Source organism: Pocillopora damicornis, chromosome 4, assembly GCF_964200805.1.
Source record: "Pocillopora damicornis chromosome 4, jaPocDami1.2, whole genome shotgun sequence".
NCBI classification, from domain to species: Eukaryota; Metazoa; Cnidaria; class Anthozoa; order Scleractinia; family Pocilloporidae; genus Pocillopora; species Pocillopora damicornis.
The window spans coordinates 17,448,813-17,472,164 of NC_142673.1; the positions used below are offsets into that span (position 1 = coordinate 17,448,813).

Below are 23,352 nucleotides of genomic sequence, written 5' to 3' on the forward strand. Positions count from 1 at the left end.
TAAATCATCATTAAAATGGCATGATTTTTTTACTGTAGTGAATTTCTTTTTACTATTTACAGTTAAAATTGATCAGTTTTGCATGAAAAGCAGGAGCAAAGTTGATTGAAAATTTATGAATTCGTATACATGGAATCTTAAAAATTTTTCGAAAGAGGCTGAAAAAATTGTCCTTAATCTTCTTTTCGAGCTTCATTTAACCTTTTCTCATCTTGAAATTGTGTTCGGCTCATCAAGTCTGCTGCTTTCCTCTCTGCCAAAATTGAATTTCAAGGATTTGGGAAATTAGTAAAATTTGATAAGCTCCCTCAATGAATACAAACGTTGTTGAACACAAAACATCTTTCTACTGAACAAGTTTGACTCACAGATAGCAGAGAGTGTAGCAGGTGTGGTTTCGAAAGCAAGATCGCTGTTTTTTGAAAAGACAGTTGATTGATTTAATTTCCGTACATGAAAGATGGAAGTTGTGTTTATTCCTATATTGTCTTTAAAATAATCTGAAAGTGGTAAAAAAAAGTCATAAAGTGAATCAGAAATGAAGTTGTTTACATTTCAGCATTTTAAGCAAGAGAACCTTGAAATGACTTTTTTCCTCTATGTTTTAGCTGCTAAGTCCCTCGTATGTGGAAACTCTCACTCTTCACTTTTCTGTGTCGACATCAGAAGACAACTTTTTATCATTTTCTTCCATTTCTTCATTTCGTTGCACTCTAAAAAACCGTGGTGTCAATGATATAATTATATTTAAGGCGAGATTATACAGTGAAGAATAGTACCAACAATAAAGAAGTGGAGAGGACAAAGGACGTTTAAGACTGATGCTATGCCCTTCTATTGAATGATGTTGTATTTTTGTAGGATGTAATAAGGAAAAAAAGTGATGTACATCGATAATAACACTATGTGTAAAATATTTCAGTCATAGCCATTCGTGTTTCGTAGTTGTAAGCAACCGCCAACCCCATCATGATTGGAAATCTCGCACGAATTTTCCAGATATTTACAATTCTTTCCTTGAAGTTAATCTTTATTGATAACTTGATTCACCTTGGAGTAGTAGCAACACTCTGACGAGTTTGATTTCACATCCTCAGTTAATCATGGTTTAGAGTTATCAGCTTTTTTGTTTTTGTGACTTCTTTCACTTTTGCCCTTCGTTATTGTTGTCGATATTAGTCCAAGTGGAATTCCTGAAAATCGCGTTTTGCCGTAAAGATAGAACACATAGGCAATACAAAACAAACCCAAAAAAACTTTATCCGAGAAGATGAGGTATGTAAAGATGAAGAATGTAAAGATGAAGTATACAATGTGCTAAAGAACATAATTTTGACATGTAGCCGAAGCGCTTCATTGTTTGTTAGGGTTATACGCTTTTTTACGCTTTTTATTTTACAAGGTACCACGTCAAAACGTTGAAAAAGTTATCACGCTTTTTTTTTCGTTCCACCTTGACAAAATGGGATTTTACAATAGTGACACCTGGGCTTGGAGAATACACTATCTTTATTGATGCTATATTTGCTAAAGCTCCATCCCCTATGATCTAAACGGAAAAATACGAATATTTCCAAACAAAGGTTTCAATCCATTTCTAAACTTTGTACTAAAAGCGAAATAAACGTAAGGATTAATGCTGCTGTATTTTCTGTTTCTTCCCAATCCCTGAATTTTTCGGTCTAAGGAATTTTGAAGCCAATAATCTATTCCTGCAAAGTTCTTATCGTCGAAAAATAATAGTTTTTTCAGAATTGCCTTAGAAGAAATTCAGCAGATTGTATTTTGGTATATATTCTGACACTTTTTTGTATTTCGTTCGTCTCATATGCATTACTAAATCCAAAGGAGACGCGGTTATGTTGTGTTTATTATTCATCATCTGTTGACAATAATTGTGTATAATCGGAGAAAAAAGTAATATATACTGGCAATAATTATAGATTATAAATTTGATAGCTGAAGCCTCTTAAGGTTCTAAGCAATTTGTATTGGTTCGAAGCAGTCCTAAATAACAGTTAGAGAGAAATTTTAGAGGTATTTTACATTTTCTTTAAACATTTTAATCTTGTTCAAAACTTGTTTCAGAAAGGGGCAGTACCAAATTGACCTTGCATCCTCAGTAAATAATGCTTTGCAGTTAGCTTTTTAATTTTTTTTTAAATTTTTTACCCTTTCGTAAAGAGTCAATACTCGTTCATGTTGATCTTCTGAAAATCTTATTTCCATAAAATACACAGTGTAAACCAAATAAATGACCAAAACCAAACAAACAAAAACATTTCTGATGAACCATGGTCGGCTGTCGGAAATCGTCATCCGAGAAGAGGGGAATAATGACATGAAAATAATAAAAGTGCAAAAGAAAACATGCCCTTCGCGTCTTAAACGCCGCTTTTTTTGCCAAATGATTCTCTAAGCGTTCCTTTTCGAAACAGTACCTTGCCAAGATTTCATTTTGAGTAAAACTTAATTAGGAAAAGTATTACACTTTTATTCAATTTTTCTCACATCGTCCAAAACGATTTTCCTTTCGTAATATGTATCCGTAAGTAAGAAATAATTTTCAAACGCTAAATTTTCTAAAGCTCCATACATTCGGATCAAAACGGAAAATGCAATTATTTCAAAACAAAATTTTCGATCCATCTCTTAAGGTTTTCACTACAAGCGAAATAAACGTAAAGATTAAAGCCGCTTTGAGAGATATAATTAGACTGGAAATAAACCGCTTTGTATCCTACACGGCCAAGATACAAGAGTACAATCAATATATAGATAGCAACCCAGCAAGTGAGGGATGAAATAACTACTGCGATCATTATGCGGGTAACCCTCCTTACTGTTTCTATAACTTTTAGTGGGTGTTGGTTTTGACTGGCTTCTATTTCAGGTGCCTGACGTGACCATGGTTAAATGCACAATATCGTGTATAGAATTTCCAAAGGTGTCAGAGGGATGGCAATGGTAAGTTTCAACTATTTAACATTAACTTTTGTCCCTTTATCAAACTCTAAAGGCCTGTGGGTGTGAAAGAAGTAAGATCTCTTCTGAGTCTCGAGGTGCCTGTTTGCAAAAACGAGTGGCGAAAAAATAAGTGAGCATGTCCACAATGTCAGAATTACTTTTTTAATATTGCGAGATATCAGCATCTCATTCAAAGGTCGAGTTTCTGCGTAAAAGTCATCAATTGCAATTGGCACCAGTATAAAAATAGAAAAAATTTGAGGACTTAAGGGCTTGTATGAATCCATGTAGCTTGCTAGTAATGTTTCTCATATGTCCTCTAAACGCCATCCGTGGTAAGAATTGACACGAATAGCATCATTATAAACACGAATATGATTAGAAGATCAGCGCTAGCTTGACTTAAGATCTAGTAATTTATAACAGTTTTCGTGGACGTGTCTGTTCGTATTATGTATATAATTAAAAGAATTTCAAATTAGTGACACCGGAAATATTGTGCTGAATCCAAAGTGCAAGCGAACAACAAAATTGGGGTCCATCTCTGCCGCTTTGTCAGTGCTGTTTAAGGATGAACGTTGGAGTTTGAGAGGTCAATCATCACCATTGCTTTCTCTGATTTGACTTTCAGAAACCTTTATGGTAGTTCTTCCCCTCCTTTTTTCCTCGTTTTCCTCGATATATTGATTTTAAGGCCATGGACCGAGTAATCAGTCCTTCCTTTGTTCGAATCTTTGAAAAACGAATTTTTAAAGTGTGACTCGACCGGAAATTAAATCTTTTGGTATTTTTTTTTTAGGTATGTTTGATATTTGTTTGTACTTCATTCCTCTTTTGTGCTTCACTTCAATAAAGAATCTGTGGAAAAATTGTGTTTAACAATAGTGAGATCATCAAGTAACTGAGGGATGTATATTCATTTTGCATTTCACTTTGAATTAACAATTTTCTTTGTTTGTGCTTTAATTCATCGATTATGATCCTTTCTTTTATTCGTTCTTCAGCTTTACTGAATGATAAACTATTGAATTTAATATTCACTCTAACAAAGAAGTTGTTTTTCTTTTGTTCTGTTGATTTACGCTTCTTTATTGAAGGTTTTATTCCCAGTGACATTCGATATTCAATGTTGACGGCTGAAGCAAATTTACCTCCTACAAAGAAGACTCGTTCTGCTTTAAATTTTATAAATTTGCAAGAGATTTCAAAAACAAGGTTTTGCGACGTCAAGTTTATCCAAACAGATCTGCGGATATAGCACCTACACGGGCCTATACAAAATATCTAAATATATTTTTAAGGAGATAATAACTGTATTATGAAAAATAAAGAGAATGAGACCCGCTATTGAGGGTAGCATATAATAAACTCCACCGTGCAAAGTGACAATTGCTTAAAAAGCGTTATTCAGTCACCGAAAGAACGAAATTTGCCCTTTAATATTGCTACGTTTTATTATTATTGAAGTAGTGATTTATGGTTATTTTAACTATGATAAGGATTTCATTTCAGTTTGATATACAAAACAACCTCAGGACACCTAGTCCTTTCGCTTTCCACGATGGGAAACTTATGCCCCATTCACACCAAAGCTTAAACATGTTTAAAAGTTGTTTTGTTAAACACAGTTTAATTTTTTTTTCTTCATAGAAACTATTTAACCCAATATTTTTGACTTGAATGTAGCACATTGGAAATGCAAATTAGCTAGTACTTGAATCCAATGGAAAATCAAGTTTTTCAGTTCTCTGTTTATAATTTTCATTCAATGAAAACCAGTTTAACAAAACATGTTTTGCTGGTGTGAATGGGGTATAAGAAATTATGACAAGGAAAAGAGTACCCTAAAATTCCATATCTATGTGAACTATAATCCTTTCATTTTTAGGATTGATTCTCCACTCTGATCCCTAAGCACTGCTTATAATTTTTCATTCGAGGATTTGGTGCTATATCAAGCGATAGTTTTTTTTTAGTTCCCGTCACTTTTTTTCTTGAAAATGTTTTCATTTCAGTGTAGGGAGAAAGTCATTGTAGGGTGTGAAAGTGTTGATTGAGAGAAACGTCAGTAGTATTTGGCAAATTCACCTAAGAGCTGCAAGGATGTAATGACTGCGCGGTAAGATATTGCTTACAACGATAAGGTAAACCTTACAGTTGTTTGTCACTGGTTTGTGATGGTTTGTGACCTCGTTCACTGTATTCATATTCTGGAAAGTTTGTCAAATTTTTATACAGTTTTTGAGATAGTTTTGGCTCACCCACAGCAATCAGTGAAATAAGTCGTTTCGCCGTAAACTTTTTTGAATAAGAACCTGTCTATGCAAGACTAGGCAAGAATTTAACTCAAGCCTGATATTATTCAGGTGTTACAACCAAGGATCCAGACTAGATGATGACTGTTTTGATAAGATGATAAACGTTTTGATTTAAGTTTTGCAAAACCAGTGTTATGTAATTGAAGTCTTTCGCGTCAGCCACCTTGTTTACGTTTGGTCGAAATTTAGATTTGCTGCAGTGCTAGAAAACGTGAACTGTGAAAAGTACGGATCTTGCGGATCGGTCGCAAGAAGTGTAACACTTGATATTGTCATTGATAACCTTCTGCGTTTCTAAGCAATTTAAGTTTCTCGTTTTAAGATTCCCTAAGTGGTAAACAACCGTAAACCCATCCTGATTAAATATTTCGCAGAAATTTTTAATTGTATTTAAATTTCTATTCTTTAGGTTTATTCTTATTAATAACTTGATTCACGGGATATCTCTAAGTTAAATCGCTTAAGCAATCATGATATTGTGATGATTTACCAAGCTATAGACCCCTGGACCACGATATTGCTGGAGTGAGGTGCCAAAAAAGAAAATAAGAAAACAAAACACATCCCCTATGCAGTCAAGTACTTCATTGTTAGCCAGCAATTATACACCTTGCCTCCTCCCCTTTTTTTCTTACAAGGTACTTCCGCCAAGATTTTATCGTAAAGAAAAAAGTAATTGAAAGAAGTTGTGTGCTGCCATCCCTCCTTTTTTTCCATTACTTACATCTAGGCGCAAGAAAGAATTTATATATATATGCTAAATTTGGTGAAGCTCCATACTCACGGATCTAAAGGGAAAAACACGAATATTTCCAAACAGATGTTTCAATCCATTTCGAAACTTTGTACTGAAGGCGAAATAAACGTAAGGATTAATGCCGCTGTAAGAGACTGTTAACCAAACTGAAAATAAAACTGCCTTGTTTTGCCCAAAGCCAAGATATAACAGTGCCATCGAAATATAGAAAGGAACCCAGCAAATGAGGAATAAAACAACGATTGCGATCATCATCATAGTAACCTTTCTTGCTGTCGCTATAATTTGGAGCTGGCGTTGGTTTTGACTGGCTCTTTCTCCGGGTGCCTGACGTGAACATAGTTTGATGCATATTCCAATGTATAGAATTGCCAAAAGCGTCAGGGGAATGACGACGGTAAGGGTTAATGATATGACATTAAATTTTTTCCCTTCATAAAGTTCCATAAACTTGCTCGGTTGGCAGAAGTAAGAGTTATTCTTAGTCTCTAGGTGCCGGTTAGTAAAAACGGCTGTGGGACTAATGAGTGAGCATGTCCACAATAGCAGAATTACTATTTTTATGTTTCGAGAAATCGGCGTCTTATCCAAAGGTCGAAATACTGCGTAGAAGCGATCGACAGCAATTGCTACAAGTAGAAAAATAGAAAAAGATGGAAGGACAAAAAAGCTTGCAAGATATAAATTGCAAGTAATGTGACCCATATTTCCTCCAAACCACAATCCATGATAAGAACTGTAACGAAGATTTTCCATCAACTGCATGAATGGAATGAGAAGATCAGCGCAAGCTTGGTTTAAAATCAAGTAATTAATTCCAGTCTTCATGGAAGTGTCTGTTCGTATAATGTGTATAAGGAGAGAATTTCCGACTAGCGACAACAGAAATATTGTGCCGTATCCAAAAAATGTTAGGATAATTAAGTTAAAATCCATCTTTACTATTTCTTCGGTGCTCTTTAAGATAGAGTTCAAGAAGAAGTTTGATCGATTAATCAATATGGCTCCTCTCTCTGATTTCACTTTAGAAACTCTTGTTGTATTTCTTTTTTGCGTTGTTTTCTTGTTCTTGTTCTTCTTTTCTTCGATATCTGGATTGTAAGGACTTCGGAATCCGTTTCAGCCACTTCATTAGTCCCTGATTTGATCAGATCTTCGGAAAAATACTTTAAAGGTGTTACCCAGCCGGAAATACAGCCGGAGGTATTTTTTATGTATTTTTGGTATTTATTTGTAATTAATACCTTTCATGTGCCTGAATGCACCAAAAGGGCCGCAGGAGAGCTTTTTTCGATCAATACATTATCTTTACAATAGTAAGATCATCAGATGAGTTGTAGATGTTACTGAATTTCCATTTAAATTAAAAATCTTTGTTTGTACTTTGAGCAATGAGTCCCATCTTAATCAACACTATGAGAATGAGTCTCGATCTTGTACTTGCTTTCGTTTTGGGCGTCAATAACGGCATTTTTCATTATTTTTCGAAGTACCCTATCCAGCTATTCGTAGATTCCTTGATGATGAATCTCTCCTATTTTCGTCCATCAATATTGAATCTATTAAGAGAGGTTTCGTTCTTCTGTTCTGTTGATTTATTTTCCTTAATTGAAGATTTTTTTAATTAACTTTCTTTATCTAGCGGTGACAGAACCTTTGTATATTTGCAAGAGGTTTTCTACACGGTGTCTTTGGTACTTGAAAGTTATGCAAACACGACTGCAGAAATATTCGCTACACGATTTTAATGTTGCCGAGGGAGCCACTTCGCCGGAAACTCATTTGAAAAAGAACCTGTATATGGAAGGCTATGCAACCACGAAGTTTAAACCTGTTTTAATTCAAAAGTTGTTGTGAAGTGATAAATTTAAAGGAGCAAGGATGGAAAGCTTTGTTATCATATGATTTTATTACAGTCTTTATTTAACTAACATATTAGATGGTAAAAGTTTTGCAGCGCCAGTCTCGTAAAGTTGTAATGGAGCACTAAATTTAGATTTGCTGCAGTTCTACTGAACGAGAGCGATGAGAAATACGATTTATCGCTCGCAAGAAGTTGCCGAACAGTTTTTTGAAGCTCTTGCGAAATTCTTTAACTGAATATGAGACAAACGTAAGGATTGAGGCCGCGAAAGGAAGTTGGTAGCCACATAAATAATAAAAGTAACTTTCCTCGCAATTTCGCATAATTAAAAAAGTGCAAGACGCCGATTAGAAACGAAGGAAAAAAGGCCAGGACGTGTAATACAACTACCACAATCATCATCAGGGCGACTATCTTTGCTATTATTTGACCTTTGATCTGATGTGCTCCTTCTCCTGGAACTTTACGAGACCACAGTTTCTAGAACACAGCTGTGTAAAGATTTACTATCATCAAAAGAGGTATACCGGCAAGGCATGAAATAAGGGAAGTAATGTTGAATGTGATTTATTCGCTTTTATAAAGTTCTTGGCATTGATAAAGGAAAGGGACCAAGCAGAAGACCATAACAAGAGAATCGCAATCATTTTTTTCAAATGTTTTGATATAGGTGACTGTCGCAAAGGTAGAAGTACTGCAAAAAAAATGGTCAACTGCAATCATGACAAGCATCAATACTGAAAACTGTGGTACGTAAAACACAGTAGCTAGAGTCATCTTGCAAGTAATGAAACCAAAAACTCCTCCAAACCATAAAATTTTCATCATTCTGTGATAAAGAAAAAACGGAAGCGCTATGAATGTTATCAAAAGATCTGCATATGCTTGGGTCATAATCAAACACTTTGTTGTGGTCTTCAAGGAGTTATCTGTTCGAGTGATATCAATGATAACGGAATTGCCTAATAGCGAGGCCAGGAATATGATGACGTAGGCAGCAAACATCGCTATCTCTAAGTAGCCTTGTCCTTCTCCATTTCCTCTTGCAAGATTTCCTACAAGGAAAAAAACAAATTTGTCATTTTGATCGAATGCGTAAAAAAAGGTTCAACAGCATTAGTAAAATACATTAGTTTAATGGTATTTTACCGGCTTGCTTCTGATATTCAAAGAGATTGTTTATCACATACTGGTTTTTACATAATCTATCTTAAGCGTCAGTGCATGAAGAATGTCAAACTGTTCGTGCGAGTTGTTCCTGTATTACTTTGAGGTGTGATCGTCCAGCGTTGTTTCTTCCCCTCAGATTTCTATATGTACTCCGCTTTTTGTAATGCTACCGTTAAGTTCCATCGAAATAAAGTCGAATAATGTAGGTGCGAAAAGGGAGATATCATCATAATCGTCTACTAGAAATATTGGAGCCTCGCATAATTTACTAAAACGAAGGTATCTCTGTAATTTGCCGCATGTTAATCGTATTTCTAATTTGTGTGTTAGACATCTAGAGAACTTTCGGACTCGTGTTGATTAGTGGTTCGTTGTTAATACCACCGGTGTTCGACAAATTGGGTGTGTCTATCTTTGGCGTTTGAGGTTCTGAAGATTAGATCTACAGTATGCTTGGAGCAAGTTTTCTTTTTTCCCTTCGAAAACAGTGCCTTTTCTTATCAGTGATATTAATTGTGTTGTGACAAATATTAGCTCACAAGAAATAATATAAATTACTACCAAAATGAAGATGCACATTTGCATATTGTTTTGGACGTGATCTACTTTAGATTATTTAGATTTGAAATAAAATAATAATGCATAGAGTGCAGTACTGAAGTTGATTGAAGTTGATGAACTCAAAGGCATATGCAAACTAAGCATTTTTCAAAAGAGGCTGACAAAATTATCCGAGAAATTGTAAAATTTTTTCAGGCCTCATTAAAGCTCCTAAAGTCGTTTATATTACTGCGCTACTTATTTCATCTTTTAATATATGTATTAAATGTTTTCTTTTACCAATGAAGTTTTTTTTATTGCTTTGTCTTTCTACTAAGAAAAAGCCTTGTAACCTTTTAACAGTTTATTTTCCTCTGATTATTATTTTGTTTTTGGTTACACCAAACCACCTTATTCTCTCACTTCCAAAATAAGAACACAATGAAGCTAGAATCAAATGAACACGTACCCTATGTCTTGCAAAAGTCCTAATTATGTGCAATCGCATCTTGTCGAGGGAAAATAGGGATTACTTTCACCCGTAATTTCATATTTTATACGTTAAATGTTTTTAAAGGAAACCTTTAAGGCCTTTCGTCGCGTAAAGTTGGAAAGTTACACGTGTGAACTAAGGAGATTTGTCCATGGCAAAATGGGAACTCAGACGATGAACAGATGTCGATTGACATTGAAAGAAATAAAAGAAACAAATTAATATGGATGTGAGGATGTTCATTCCTTTGTTTGACATTTATCTAGACTAAACGTGACCAAATTAATGGTAGCAAATGCCGCCTTTAAAACTCGATTGTCTTTTTCCTTTTTATTCCTTTACAACTCTTAAAGGTGTTACTTGAAAAAGACTCACGTCCTGAAAATAATTTCCCAGAGAAATGCCTAGAGACTAAAGGAACTTCAACACAGGCAATTTTTACTCTACATTTTAATCATGCCTTGGAACGCTTCGCTTTTTTCTTTTGTTGTTGTTGTTTTTTTAATTGCAGAAACCTTTAATATCTCCATCTTCTTATTTCTAAGGAGTTTCTGAAAGCTTTCAACGCCATTTTTTGGGAACAAAAACTTTTTAAATCCATTGGAGTCTCTTTTCAATGGCTGAAAATGTTAGTTAGGTCATTGGAGGTACTTATAGATTATTAACAATCTACTGGTACTGAACACGGGGGAGTTAAATGGACGCTTTAAAGGTCAAAACCTACTGATTTGGTTTACAGATGGCCGCATTGCATGTGAGGAAATGTGTTTCGAGCTTTTATTGTTTTCCAACGTTGACAATTAAACTAAACTGTTCAGCTCCTAGGTATTCGCAGCGTTTTTGGTTTTAAATAGTACTATAAGAAAGAGAGACATGTAATGACCATGTCATCGCAAAATCATCAAAACAAATTGTAACAATTCGCCTTCATAGAAAAGCTTATGTGTAGTTGCATCAAGTATCGAAACATACGTCACTTAAGCCATAAATATCCTGTCCTAGGTATAGGATGTCGAGAATATATGTCGAGAATCTTATCCATCCCTGAGGATAGCATATTATGAAAATCACTGTGACATAGTTAGTATTCTCGTTTGCTCCAAGAAAAAAAAAAGAAAACTTGGAACTTCTTTGATGTGTGTCATTATTTGCGTTAATTTTGTTGAAGTTCTATGCTCTGGGATCGAAAAGGAATGGCACAAATGTTTGCAAGCAAGAGTTTAAGTCCTTGTCTAAAATTTGAACTGAAGGAAAAATATACATAAGAATTAAGTCCGCTGTAAACAAAGGTTAACCACATAGGAAATATAAACCAGTGGTCATAATCTAAAGGACTAAAAAGAAAAAAGGTCATTGTTATAATCCATGGAAGCCAGCAAACAAGAAATAACGAGAAGACAGCGATCATCATTCTGGTAACTTTAAACGCTGTAGCTAAAGTTGTTGCTCGTTGTTGATTCTGATTTGCTCCATCTCCTGGTACCTGGCGTGTCCAGAGTTTAATGCATATTCTTGTGTACAGACACGCTAAGAGGGTTAAAGGTAGTAGACCGTTCATTGCGAATATGAGAAAATTAAATATTGTCCACCTTTTTCGGAGAACAGTCGTTAATGCCTTGCAGAAATAAGATTCTTCAATCTTTTGTACGACCGTTTTATCAAAAATGTTTATTGAGGTAACAATTGCCCATGTCCATAGTATTAGTATTACTTTTTTTAGGTTTCGAGATATAGGTGATCTTTGCAACGGGTGAGTTATTGCGTAAAGGCGATCAACAGCAATTGTTACGAGCAGCCAAATGGAAAAACCTGTGAGGACATAAAGGATTCCTAGAAATAGCTTGCAAGTGATGTTTCCTATATTTCCTCCAAACCACAATCCTTGATATGAAGTCTCACGAATAACATTAAGGAAGCACATGATTGTGAAGAAAAGATCAGCGCAAGCTTGGTTTAAGACCAAGTAGTTTATTGCTGTCTTCATCGCGCTATTAGTTCGTATTATGTGTATAATGAGAGAGTTTCCAAACAGTGATACCAGAAATATAATGCCATATCCAACGTACATCAAAGGAACTACATACATGTCAAACTTGATGCTTAGTGTTCCGCTCTTGTTTTTTAAGGCAGAGTTGACTTTGAAGTCGTTGCTTTTGTTATTAGACATCGTGTCCGCTTCTTCAAGCCTGCCGCTTTTCTTTTAAAAATGGAATTTTGAGAATTTAGGAATCCAGTGAGAAACTTTAAGTTACTACAATGTAAACATTGTTGAAAACAAACCTCTCTGCTTCTGAGCAAGAAAAAAATGACAGAGGGGAATATACCAGGTGTAAGTTTTAAAGAGAAATTTGTATTTGAAAATTAAGGTTGATTACTTTAATTCTTTATATGAAAATAATTATATTATCAGAAAATCATCAAATGAGTCACAGTGTAGGTGTTGACATTTCAGTGTTAAATGAAAATAATCTTAAAATGAATCTTTTTCCTTTTATTTTCTATGTAAAGTCCTCTGTATGAGGAAAATAAATGAAAATAAAATTAGGCACAATAGGATATTGACCATGACAGGGTGGCATCTAATCTTTTGTCGTGTTTGTTTGTCATCTACGGATGGAAGTATATTTCAATTAAATTTGACCATCTATCGTTGACATTTGAATGAGGTGAATTGTAAACCTTTCCGGTCCTCTTGCGCCAGCCTTTTTAAATAAAATTTATCAGTGTTGTCCATCCCAACCAAAGAGCCAGGCAGCTTTGACTCCGCTGTTTATACTAAGAAGATAGAGCCTTAGCCGGAAATTAGCTAGCAATTATACACCTCCTTTTTTTCTTACAAGGTTCTCCGCCAGGATTTTATTGTCGAGAAATCGTTATTCGAAAAAGGAATACACTGCTATCCAATCCTTTATTTCCCATTACTAAATCTAAGTGTTTGAATTAATTTATATATATATATATATTAATGTTAAATTTTTTGAAGCTCCATACTCTCGGATCTAAAGGGAAAAACACGAATATTTCCACACAAATGTTTCAATCCATTTCTAAAATTTGCACTCAAGGCGAAATAAACGTAAGGATTAATGCCACTGTAAGAGACCGTTAACCAAACTGAAAATAAAACTGCCTTGTCTTTCACAAGGCCAAGATATATCAGTGCCATCGATATATAATAAGGAACCCAGCAAATAATGAATAAAACAACGATTGCGATCATCATCAGGGTAACCTTTCTTGCTGTTACTATAATTTGGAGCTGGCGTTGATTCTGACTGGCTCCTTCTCCGGGTGCCTGTCGTGACCATAGCTTTATGCATATTCTCCCGTATATAATAGCCAAAAGCGTTAGAGGGATGACAACGCCAAGGGTTAATGATATGACGTTAAATTCTTTCCCTTCATAAAATCTTATAAACTTTCCCGAATGGCAGAAGTAAGAGTTATTCCTAGTCTCTAGGTGCCGGTTAATAAAAACGGTTGTAGGACTAATTAGCGAACATGTCCACAATATCAGAAATACTCTCTTTATGTTTCGAGAAATGGGCGTCCTATCCAAAGGTCGAAATACTGCGTAGAAGCGATCGACAGCAATTGCAACGAGTAGAAAAATAGAAAAAGATGTGGGTACATAAAAGCTTGCAAGATATAACTTGCAAGTAATGTGACCCATGTTTCCTCCAAACCACAATCCATGATAAGAACTGTTACGAAGATTATCCATCAAATGCATGAATGGAATGAGAAGATCAGCGCAAGCTTGGTTTAAAATCAAGTAATTGATTGCAGTCTTCATGGAAGGGACTGTTCGTATAATGTGTATAAGGAAAGAATTTCCAACTAACGACACTAGAAATATTGTCCCGTATACAAAGTATGTTAGAATAATTACATGAAAATCTGTCTCTACCGTTTCTTCGGTGCTCGTTAAGATAGAGTTGAAGTTGAAGTTTGATCGATTAGTCAACATGGTCCTTTCCTCTGAGTTGATTTTAGAAACTCTTTTTTTAGTTATTTTCCATGTTGTTTTCTTGTTCTTATTTTTTTTCCGATATCTGGATTGTAGGGACTTCAGAATCCGTTTGAGCCACTTGCTTAGTCACTGCTTTGTTCAGGTGTTCGGAAAAATAATTTTTCAAGTGGTATTGTTTATGTATGTTTAATATTTATTTGTATTTCATTTCTCTCATGCGCCTGAATTCATCAAAAGAGCCGCGGAAACATTTTTTTTAATCAAAACATCATCATAAAAATAATGAGATCATCAAATGAGTTGTAGATGTTTGTGAATTTCCATTAAAATTTAAAATTTTCTATGTTTATGCTTTGAACAATGAGCCCCATCTTAATTAATGGAATTAGAATGTGTCTTGACCTTATACTTGCTCTCGTTTTGGGCGTCAATAACAGCATTTTCATTATTTCTCCAGGCACCTTATCGGGTCATTCGTAGATTCCTTGTTGACGAATCCTCCGTACATTCGTTCATCTCCTTTCCTGAATGATAATCAGTTTTTTTAATATTGAACCCAAGAAGAAAGATTTCGTTCTTCTGTTCTGTTGACTTACTCTCCCTAACTTAAAGTTTATTTCACTTGAATTTCGCTATCTAGCGGTGACAGCTGTAGTATAGTAACCTCCCAGAAAGAGATATTCATTTCAGTATTAAACTTTGTAAATTTGCAAGAGGTTTTCAACACGATGTCTTAGCTACTTGAAAGTTATCCAAACACGACTGCAGATATATTCGCTACACGACGTTAATGTTGCCGAAGTTACCCTTAGTTTTGGAGCAAAAAATATCCAAATGTTTCTTTTTAACCTCAGGAAATCTCGTCTGAAGAGAAGTGACCGAATGAAAATTGCTTGAACAGCTTATCACTCACCTTCGTGATAAATATCCTCGAGATCACGACAAATTTCTTGTTTAGTTCGATTGAGTTCAATACTCTGATGTTCAAAACGAGCCGAGATTTTCAAACAAGGGTTAAAACCCAAGGTTAACCAAAAAAAAAACAAACAAACAAAAAACAGAAACGGCCAATGAAGCATCAACATCTCGATCGACGCTAATTTACCCGACTCCAATACCTCATTGCAACCCATCATAATTTAACCCTATCCACTTAAAACCACCTCCATTTACCCCGACTCGCTCCCCCGTAAGTCAGTCTAATCCACTCTGTTTTATTTACTATTGGGATACTTTTTAATAATTATTATATGTGTTATTGGAATTTTATCTTGGTTTGATTACAATGGGTAAAATAAGCCATTTCGCTGGAAACTCATTTGAAAAAAAAACCTGTGAATGCAAGGCTATACAAGCATAATGTTTAAACCTGATGTTATTCACGAGTTGTTATGAAGTGATAAATCTGGGGAAGCAAAGATCGAAACCTTTGTTATCATATCATTTTATTTCACTCTCTATTTAACTAACATATTGGATGGTAAAAGTTTCGCAGCGCCGGTCTTGTTTAGTTGTAATGGAGCACGAAATTTAGATTTGCTGCAGTTCTACTGAACGAGAGCGATGAGAAATACGATATAAGGGTCGCAAGAAGTTTCCGAACAGTTTTTTGAGGCTTTTGCGAAAGTTTTGACAGAATATGAGATAAACGTAAGGATTGAGGCCGCTATAGGAAGTTGGTAGCCACATAAATAATAAGAGTAACTTTCCCCGCAACTTCGCATATTTAAAAAAATGCAAGACGCCGATTACAAACGAAGGAAACCAGAACAGTATGTATAATACTACTACCACAATCATCATTAGGGTGACTCTTTTTGCTATTCTTTGAGCTTTGATCTGATGTTCTCCTTCTCCTGGAACTTTACGAGACCACAGTTTCCAGCACACAGCCGCATAAAGATTTACTATTATCAAAAGAGGTACTACAATGCATGAAACAAGAGAAGTAATGTTGAATTCATTCCAGTTATTAAACAGAAGTGATAAATCACAATAATATGATTTATTGGCTTTTATAAAGTTCTTCGCATTGATAAAGGAAAGGGACCAAGCAGAAGACCATAACAAGAGAATCGCAATAATTTTTTTCAAATGTTTTGATATAGGTGACTGTCGCAAAGGTAGAAGTACTGCATAGAAACGGTCAACTGCAATCATGACAAGCATCAATACTGAAAATTGTGGAACGGAAAACACAGCAGCCAGAGTCATCTTGCAAGCAATAAAACCAAAAACTCCTCCAAACCATAAACTATTCGTTATTCTGTGATAAATAGAAAACGGAAGCTCTATGAATGTCATTAAAAGATCTGCATATGCTTGGGTCATTATCAAACGATTTGTTGTGGTCTTCAAGGAATTATCTGCTCGAATGATATGAATGATAACGGAGTTGCCTAATAGCGAGGCCAGGAATATGATGACGTAGGCAGCAAACATCGCTATCTCTAAGTAGCCTTGTCCTTCTCCATTTCCCCTTGCAATATTTCCTACAAGGAAAAAATCAAATTTGTCATTTTGATCGAATGCGTAAAAAGAGGTTCAACAGCATTAGTTTAATGGTATTTTACTTGCTTGCTTCTGATATTTAAAGAGATTGTTTATCACATATTGGTTTATCATATCTATCTTAAGCGTCAGTGCATGAAGAATGTCAAACTGTTCGCGCGAGTTGTTCCTGTATTACTTTGAGGTGTGATCGTCCAGCGTTGATTCTTCCCCTCAGATTTCATATGTACTCTGCTTTTCGTAATGCTACCGTTAAGTTCCATCGAATAAATTCGAATAATGGAGGTGCGAAAAGGGAGATATCATCATAACCGTCTACAACGAATATTGGAGCCTCACATAATTTACTACAACAAAGGTTTCCCTATTATTTACTGCATGTTAAACGTATTTTTAATTTGTGTGTGTCAGCAACGCAAATTTTTTACCTTCATTCTGAGGAACTTTCAGACTCGTGTTGATTAATGGTTCTATGTTAATACCACCGGTGTTCGACAAATTGGATGAGTCCATCTCTGGCATTTGAGGTTTTGAAGATTAGAACTATAGTATGCTTGGAGCAAGTTTTCTTTTTTCACTTCGAAAACAGTGCCTTTTCTTATCAGTGATATTAATTGTGTGGTGACAAACATTAGCTCACAAGAAATAATATAAATTATTTCCAAAATGAAGGGATGCACATTTGCATATTGTTTTGGAAGTAATTTTCTTTAGATTATTTAAATTTGAAATAAAATATTAATGCATAGACAGCAGTTCTGAAGTTGGTTGAAAGATGATGGACTCAAAGGCATATGCAAACTAAGCATTATTTTTTAAAGAGGCTGAAAAAATTATCCGAAGGTACAAAATTTTTTCAGGCCTCATTAAAGCTCTTTAAAATCGTTTATATTACTGAGTTACTTATTTCATCTTCTAAGACATGTACTAAATGTTTTGTTTTGTTTTACCAATGAAGTTTTTTTATTGCTTTGTCTTTCTGCTAAGAAAAAGCCTTGCAGCCTCTTAACGGTTTATTTTTCTTCTGATTATTGTTTTATTTTCGGTTACACCAAACCACCTTATTCTCTCACTTCCAAAAAAAGAACACGATGAAGCTAGAATCAAAGGAAAACGTACCCTGTGTCTTGCAAAAATCCTAATTATGTGCAATCGTATCTTCTCGAGGGCAAATAAGGATTACTTTCACGCGTGTTTTTTCTTTCTTTACAGCTCTTTCAGATGTTTACATATTCCTTGAAAATGACTCACGTCCTGAAGATTATTTTCCAGTTGCTTGCATAGAAACTAAAGGAACTTCAACACAAGTAATCTTCACTCTAAATTTTACTCATTCTTTAGAACGGTAACCGTTCAAGTCGCCCGAAAGTCATCTTGCCCGAAGTCATGTCGCCCGGAACCAGAGTCATGTTGCCAAATTTTATCGGATGTTTAATCTTGAAGAAAAGTAACATTCGCAAGGAATAAACTCGTAAAATGTTGACTCGTAAATGTGTTCGTCCGCGAACCTATGCGAATATGAAGTAAAACAAAGACTCAAATATCGCTGTTCATTTCAGCGTTGTTCGTTGCTATGAACTTAACTGGTCATTCTACGGTACAGATTCTAGTAATTATAAGCGGAACACTTTCAGTTATCAGAATTTTTCACACATATCAGAAAAATACATCAAGTTCTCTTAGTTTGATTTATCGTAAAAAAAACAACCTGAAACTTTTACAGCGATTTTTTTCTTTAATGTTAACCACGCGAACAAAGCGTGTTAGCATCATTCCCCTTAGGATCAGATGCGGCATAAATTATCGCGACTTGTTCAGTTGTTCCTTGTTTCCTCGGCCGGTCGCATGTAAATTTTGATCCGGTTAACCATATATAAAGAGGGTAAATTAATAACAGCCACCTCATTCCGAGATAATCAGCTAGCTGAAGCTCGAGATCGTTACGCTTGCGCAAAAGAATTATACGATCCCTGTATCGAGTGCAGAAATGAAGTTCGACCACGCCGGCAAGCCCTTCAGTGCGACGATTGCGGCTTTTGGCAGCATCGTATCTGCGGGACTGGTATCGACCAAGCCACCTACCGTTTAGCAATGATCAGAGGAAGAATAGATTGGTTGTGCGTTGCATGTTCTCTTTCGGCATCCGATGGATCAACACCAACGCTTGTCCACCCAGTTCCTGGAGCGTCTACAGACAGCCTGTCCGTACCAATAATGATATCGAGGGATGGCATAACTCCCTCAACCGATGCGCTGGTGGTAGAGTTCATCTACCTTTCTACCTACTGATTCAGCTGCTTCACCGAGAGTCCTCTGTGTGCATCGTCCAAGTTCGACTCGTCAACGCCAGAAAACTGCAAAGGATCCAGCGTAAAAAATATCGCGCACTTCAAGCATGAATCTTTGGCTACTGGGAGGACTACACTGCGAGTAAAATTCCAAGTAGGCAACTCCTTAAAGCATGCTCTCACTTAGCACATGGACCACTTCGTACAGATTAGTTTTCTTTAGTTTTTGCTCGCGTTTAGGAAAGTAATGATATTACCATTATTATTATTATAGTTTAAAAGGAATAGTTTATTTTATCGCGATAAGAAAAAAACAAAATCAGGTATGTAATAAGTATTTTTTTTATAACGAACTTTCCTTAAGTTTGCATTTGACTTTGTTTTCAAGGGGCGGGTGTCACTTGGACAACCCACACGTCCTCGTATGTAATTGGGTTTAGTTGCTAGCAATAAATATATTTGTTTTAAGGGCGTGTCTGAATTTACCGCAACGTCACAATCTTGCTTGGCAACCATGTAATGATTCTTGAGCACCTGCCGTATTCAAAATGGCGGTGTTTTCCAATGTTCCAATCGTGGCGATGTGAATCTTCGTTCGAAACAGAATGCTTCCACAGATAAAACAACGACAGTTAGAACCACACTGTAACTGATATTACTGGGTTTTTTTTATTTTCTTGTTCTATTTTAGGATCACTATCTCCGTGATATCAAACGACAGCGAAACGAACAACCTGAGTTTCACGAGTCAACATTTTAGGAGTTTATTCCTTGCGATTTACTTAACTTACTTACTTTACTTTCACAGGTTTCGGACGAGATGACTTTCGAGTGACTTGACAGTAAACCCTTTGGAACGCTTGGCTTTTTAATTGCAGAAACCTTTAATATCTCCATCTTCTCATTCGTAACGAATTTTTGAGAGGTTTCAACGCCATTTCTTGGAAACAAAAACTGTTTAAATCCATGCGAGTCTCTTTTCAATAGCTGAAAATGTTAGTTGGGTAATTGGAAGTACTTAAAAATTATTAACAATCTACTGGTACTGAACGCGGGCGAGTTAAATAGACACTTTAAAGGTCAAAACGTATTGATTTGGTTCACGGGTGGCCGTATTGCATGTGAGGAAATGTGTTCCGAGCTTTTATTGTTTTCCAACGTTGACAATTAAACTGGAGTTCTTGGTATTAAACAGTTCTATAAGAAAGAGAGATATTTACGCCATCGCATCGCAAAATCATTCAACCAAACTTGTAAAATTTACCCTAGAAAAGCTTATGTATAGTTGCACCAAATATCGAAACATACGTCAAGCCATAAATATGTTGTCTTAGGATGAGATATTATGTATTGAAAATTAGCCGAGGATGAAAATGAAAATCACTGTGGTAATCGGTATTCTCGTTTACTCCAAGAAAAAATAAAGAAACTTGGAACCTCTTTGATGTGTGTAATTATTTGCTTTAAATTTGTTGAAGTTCTATGCTCTGGGATCGAAAAGGAATGGCACTAAGTCCTAGTCTAAAATTTGAACTGAAGTAAAAATACACTTAAGGATTCAGTCCGCTGTAAACAATAGTTAATCACAAAGGAAATATAAACCAGTGGTCATAATCTAAAGGACTAAAAAGAAAAAGGGTGGTCCTTTTTGGAGAGCATTCGTCAACGACTTGCAGAAGTAAGATTCTTCAATCTTTTGCACGACCGTTTTATCAAAAATGTTTATTGAATTAACAAATGCCCCTGTCCATAGTATAAGTATTACTTTTTGAAGGTTTCGAGATATAGGTGATCTTTGTAACGGGCGAGTTATTGCGTAAAGGCGATCAACAGCAATTGTTACGAGCAGCCAAATGGAAAAACCTGTGAGGACATAAAGGATTCTTAGAAATAGCTTGCAAGTGATGTTTCTTATATTTCCTCCAAACCACAATCCTTGATATAAAGTCTCACGAATAATATTAAGGAAGCACATGATTGTGATGAAAAGATCAGCGCAAGCTTGGTTTAAGACCAAGTGGTTTATTGCTGTTTTCTTTGCGCTATTAGTTCGTATTATGTGTATATATAATGAGAGAGTTTCCAAACAGTGATACCAGAAATATAATGCCATATCCGACGTACATCAAAGGAACTATATACATGTAAAACTTGATGCTTAGTGTTTCGCTCTTGTTTTTTAAGGTAGAGTTGACACTGAAGTCGTTGCTTTTGTTATTAGACATCGTGTCCTCCTCTTCAAGCCTGACACTTTTCTTTCAAAAATGGAATTTTGAGAATTTGGGAATCCAGTGGGAAACTTTAAGTTACCAAAATGTAAACATTGTTGAAAACAATCCACTCTGCTTTTAAGCGAGGAAAAATGACAGAGGAGAATGTAGCAGGTGTGATTTTGAAAGAAAAATTGGCGTTTAAAAATAACGTTGATAAATTTAATTTCTATATATGAAACAAAGTCGAGGGGAAGTTGTGTTTATTAATATATCATCTTTACAAGAGTCTGACAATATTATTTGACCGACATCAAATGAGTCACAGTGTACGTGTTGACATTTCAGTGTTAAATGAAACAACCTTAAAATGACTGTCTTTCCTTTTATTTTCGATTTAAAGTCCTATCTATAAGGACACTTTTATCCTATTCTACTGGGTCGAAGTCAGCGGACCACTTTGCACCATAAGCGATGAAGTATTAAGTGATACCATCAGTATACTATTTACTTTTAAAAAACCAGTAGATGTGTATCTTGGATGAACTTACTTACATTCTATCCTTATCTTCAAGAAAATAAAATACGCACAACAGGATATTGACCGTGACGGGGTGGCATCTGCTCTTTTGTCGTGTTTGTTTGTCATCTACGGATGACGGTATATTTTAATCAAGTTAGGCAATATAACTTTGACATTTGAATGAGGTGAATTGTAAACCTTTCCGGTCTTCTTGTGCTAGTCTTTTTAAATTAAACTTATGTATTTTCAGTCCTAACCAAAGAACCAGATAACTTCGAGTCTTTTGTCGTGTTTGTTTGTCATCTAACTTTGACATTTGAACGAGGTGAATTGTAAACCTTTCCGGTCTTCTTGCGCTATTCTTTTTAAATCAAACTTATGTGTTTTCAATCCCAACCAAAGAACCAGGCATATTTCAAACTTATTTTGAAATCAAACTTATTTGTTTTCAATCTCAACCAAAGAACCAGGAAGCTTCGAATCCACTGTTTCAGTTAAGAAGATAGAGGATTATATATTTTTTCATATCTCAATCCTTTCCTTTTCAAGAATAGTCTGTTTGGGTAAATGTTTGTTCCATGTTATTGCGATTTTAACAAAATTCTGTAAGGGTTATTATGCTGATAATGTTATTATTGAAAAATATAAATAATATTAATATTAGAATTTTGAATACCTTCATTTTGGGATTGGTTGCTGTTAATTGATGAACAAATATTAAAGTCATATTTGCAAGTGGATATTTTACATTTCATATCATCTGTCATGTTGCTCACCATGTTCGCCCTTTCATCGAAGAATTCATATTAAAGATGTCTCTCGTTGTTTTTATTCAACATCTTGTCCTTTTAGTGCGAAATAGCAACTTTCTTTCTTTTCTTTTCTTTTTTTTTATATTTATCTAAGTCACACCAATCTGACTATTAAAATACCTATCTTCCGTTTTCTGTCTTTTATTTCCTTCTTCAATTGACCTCGAACTTAATAAGCAGATGTCCCGATATTTTGAATAATTGTTTTTCTTGCGAAAAATTTTTGAAATAATAGTTTAGGATAAAAATTATTTGGAAATTCTTTATGTTTTAACGGTTTTCAGCATTTTGCATTGATAAGGAACATAGGAATAAATAAGTGGGTAAATGAGTAACTATTAACCAAAAAGTTCCAAAATCGAGTTTAAGTAAGAATGTTTACTAGGTGTATCTGTATGATAAAACTTTCAGATTTCGTCCTCTATATTCTCACTCTGAACCTTTCAAAATGACTGGATCATAAAAATGAAGTATGCTAGTTCCTATTTAGTTGCTTTTTTTTCCCAATAGCATCACTACCAAGGATGTAGAGCTTACTTTGATCTCTACTGGTGGTGGTTACTAGGTTCGTGATAATAAGGTCCTCTATCGTCATTTGCCTATTTGTATTGAGCTGCGTCATCCTTTAAGATCAGTATATCAGAAAGCGCTCTATATAATATGAAACTATAATACACAAACAGATGATTGTCGCAGAAATTACAAGAGATAGGGTACATGTAGTACCATTAAGCAGGTACCAGTATTGTCAGTGATACTTTTGCTTTTAATGAAAAGATGCAGAAGTTGATGATGTTAAGAATTATTTGAAGAAAAATCTTTGCGCGCCTCCTCGTTACGATCTCTGTATAAATAAATTTTCTAAGACTCTTTTCTCTCGGTTCATTTCCAAATACTCTAAGAGATAGCATTCTTTGATTCTTTTA

The 23,352-nt window shown here is 35.1% G+C and overlaps 3 protein-coding genes across 3 annotated transcripts; all 3 read right to left on the minus strand.

Moving 5' to 3' along the window:
• Window positions 1-4,788: 4,788 nt before the first annotated feature.
• LOC113683620 (uncharacterized) lies at window positions 4,789-15,330 on the minus strand. Its single transcript, XM_089204222.1, has 3 exons — window positions 14,996-15,330; window positions 8,477-8,961; window positions 4,789-7,161 (listed from the first exon to the last, which is right to left on the minus strand). The coding sequence occupies exons 1-3, from the start codon at window positions 15,216-15,218 to the stop codon at window positions 6,043-6,045; spliced, it is 1,827 nt and encodes a 608-aa protein (XP_089060348.1). The 5' UTR covers window positions 15,219-15,330; the 3' UTR covers window positions 4,789-6,042.
• On the minus strand, window positions 10,088-14,473 carry LOC149047066 (substance-P receptor-like). The gene has a single exon (XM_089205235.1). It carries the CDS (start codon window positions 12,274-12,276, stop codon window positions 11,263-11,265), a length of 1,014 nt encoding a protein of 337 aa, XP_089061361.1. The 5' UTR covers window positions 12,277-14,473; the 3' UTR covers window positions 10,088-11,262.
• Window positions 15,331-15,332: 2 nt separating the features above from the next.
• On the minus strand, window positions 15,333-17,805 carry LOC149047067 (G protein-coupled receptor 83-like). The gene is made up of 2 exons (XM_089205232.1): window positions 17,022-17,805; window positions 15,333-16,574 (listed from the first exon to the last, which is right to left on the minus strand). The coding sequence occupies exons 1-2, from the start codon at window positions 17,113-17,115 to the stop codon at window positions 15,613-15,615; spliced, it is 1,056 nt and encodes a 351-aa protein (XP_089061358.1). The 5' UTR covers window positions 17,116-17,805; the 3' UTR covers window positions 15,333-15,612.
• Between the last annotated feature and the right edge of the window lie 5,547 nt (window positions 17,806-23,352).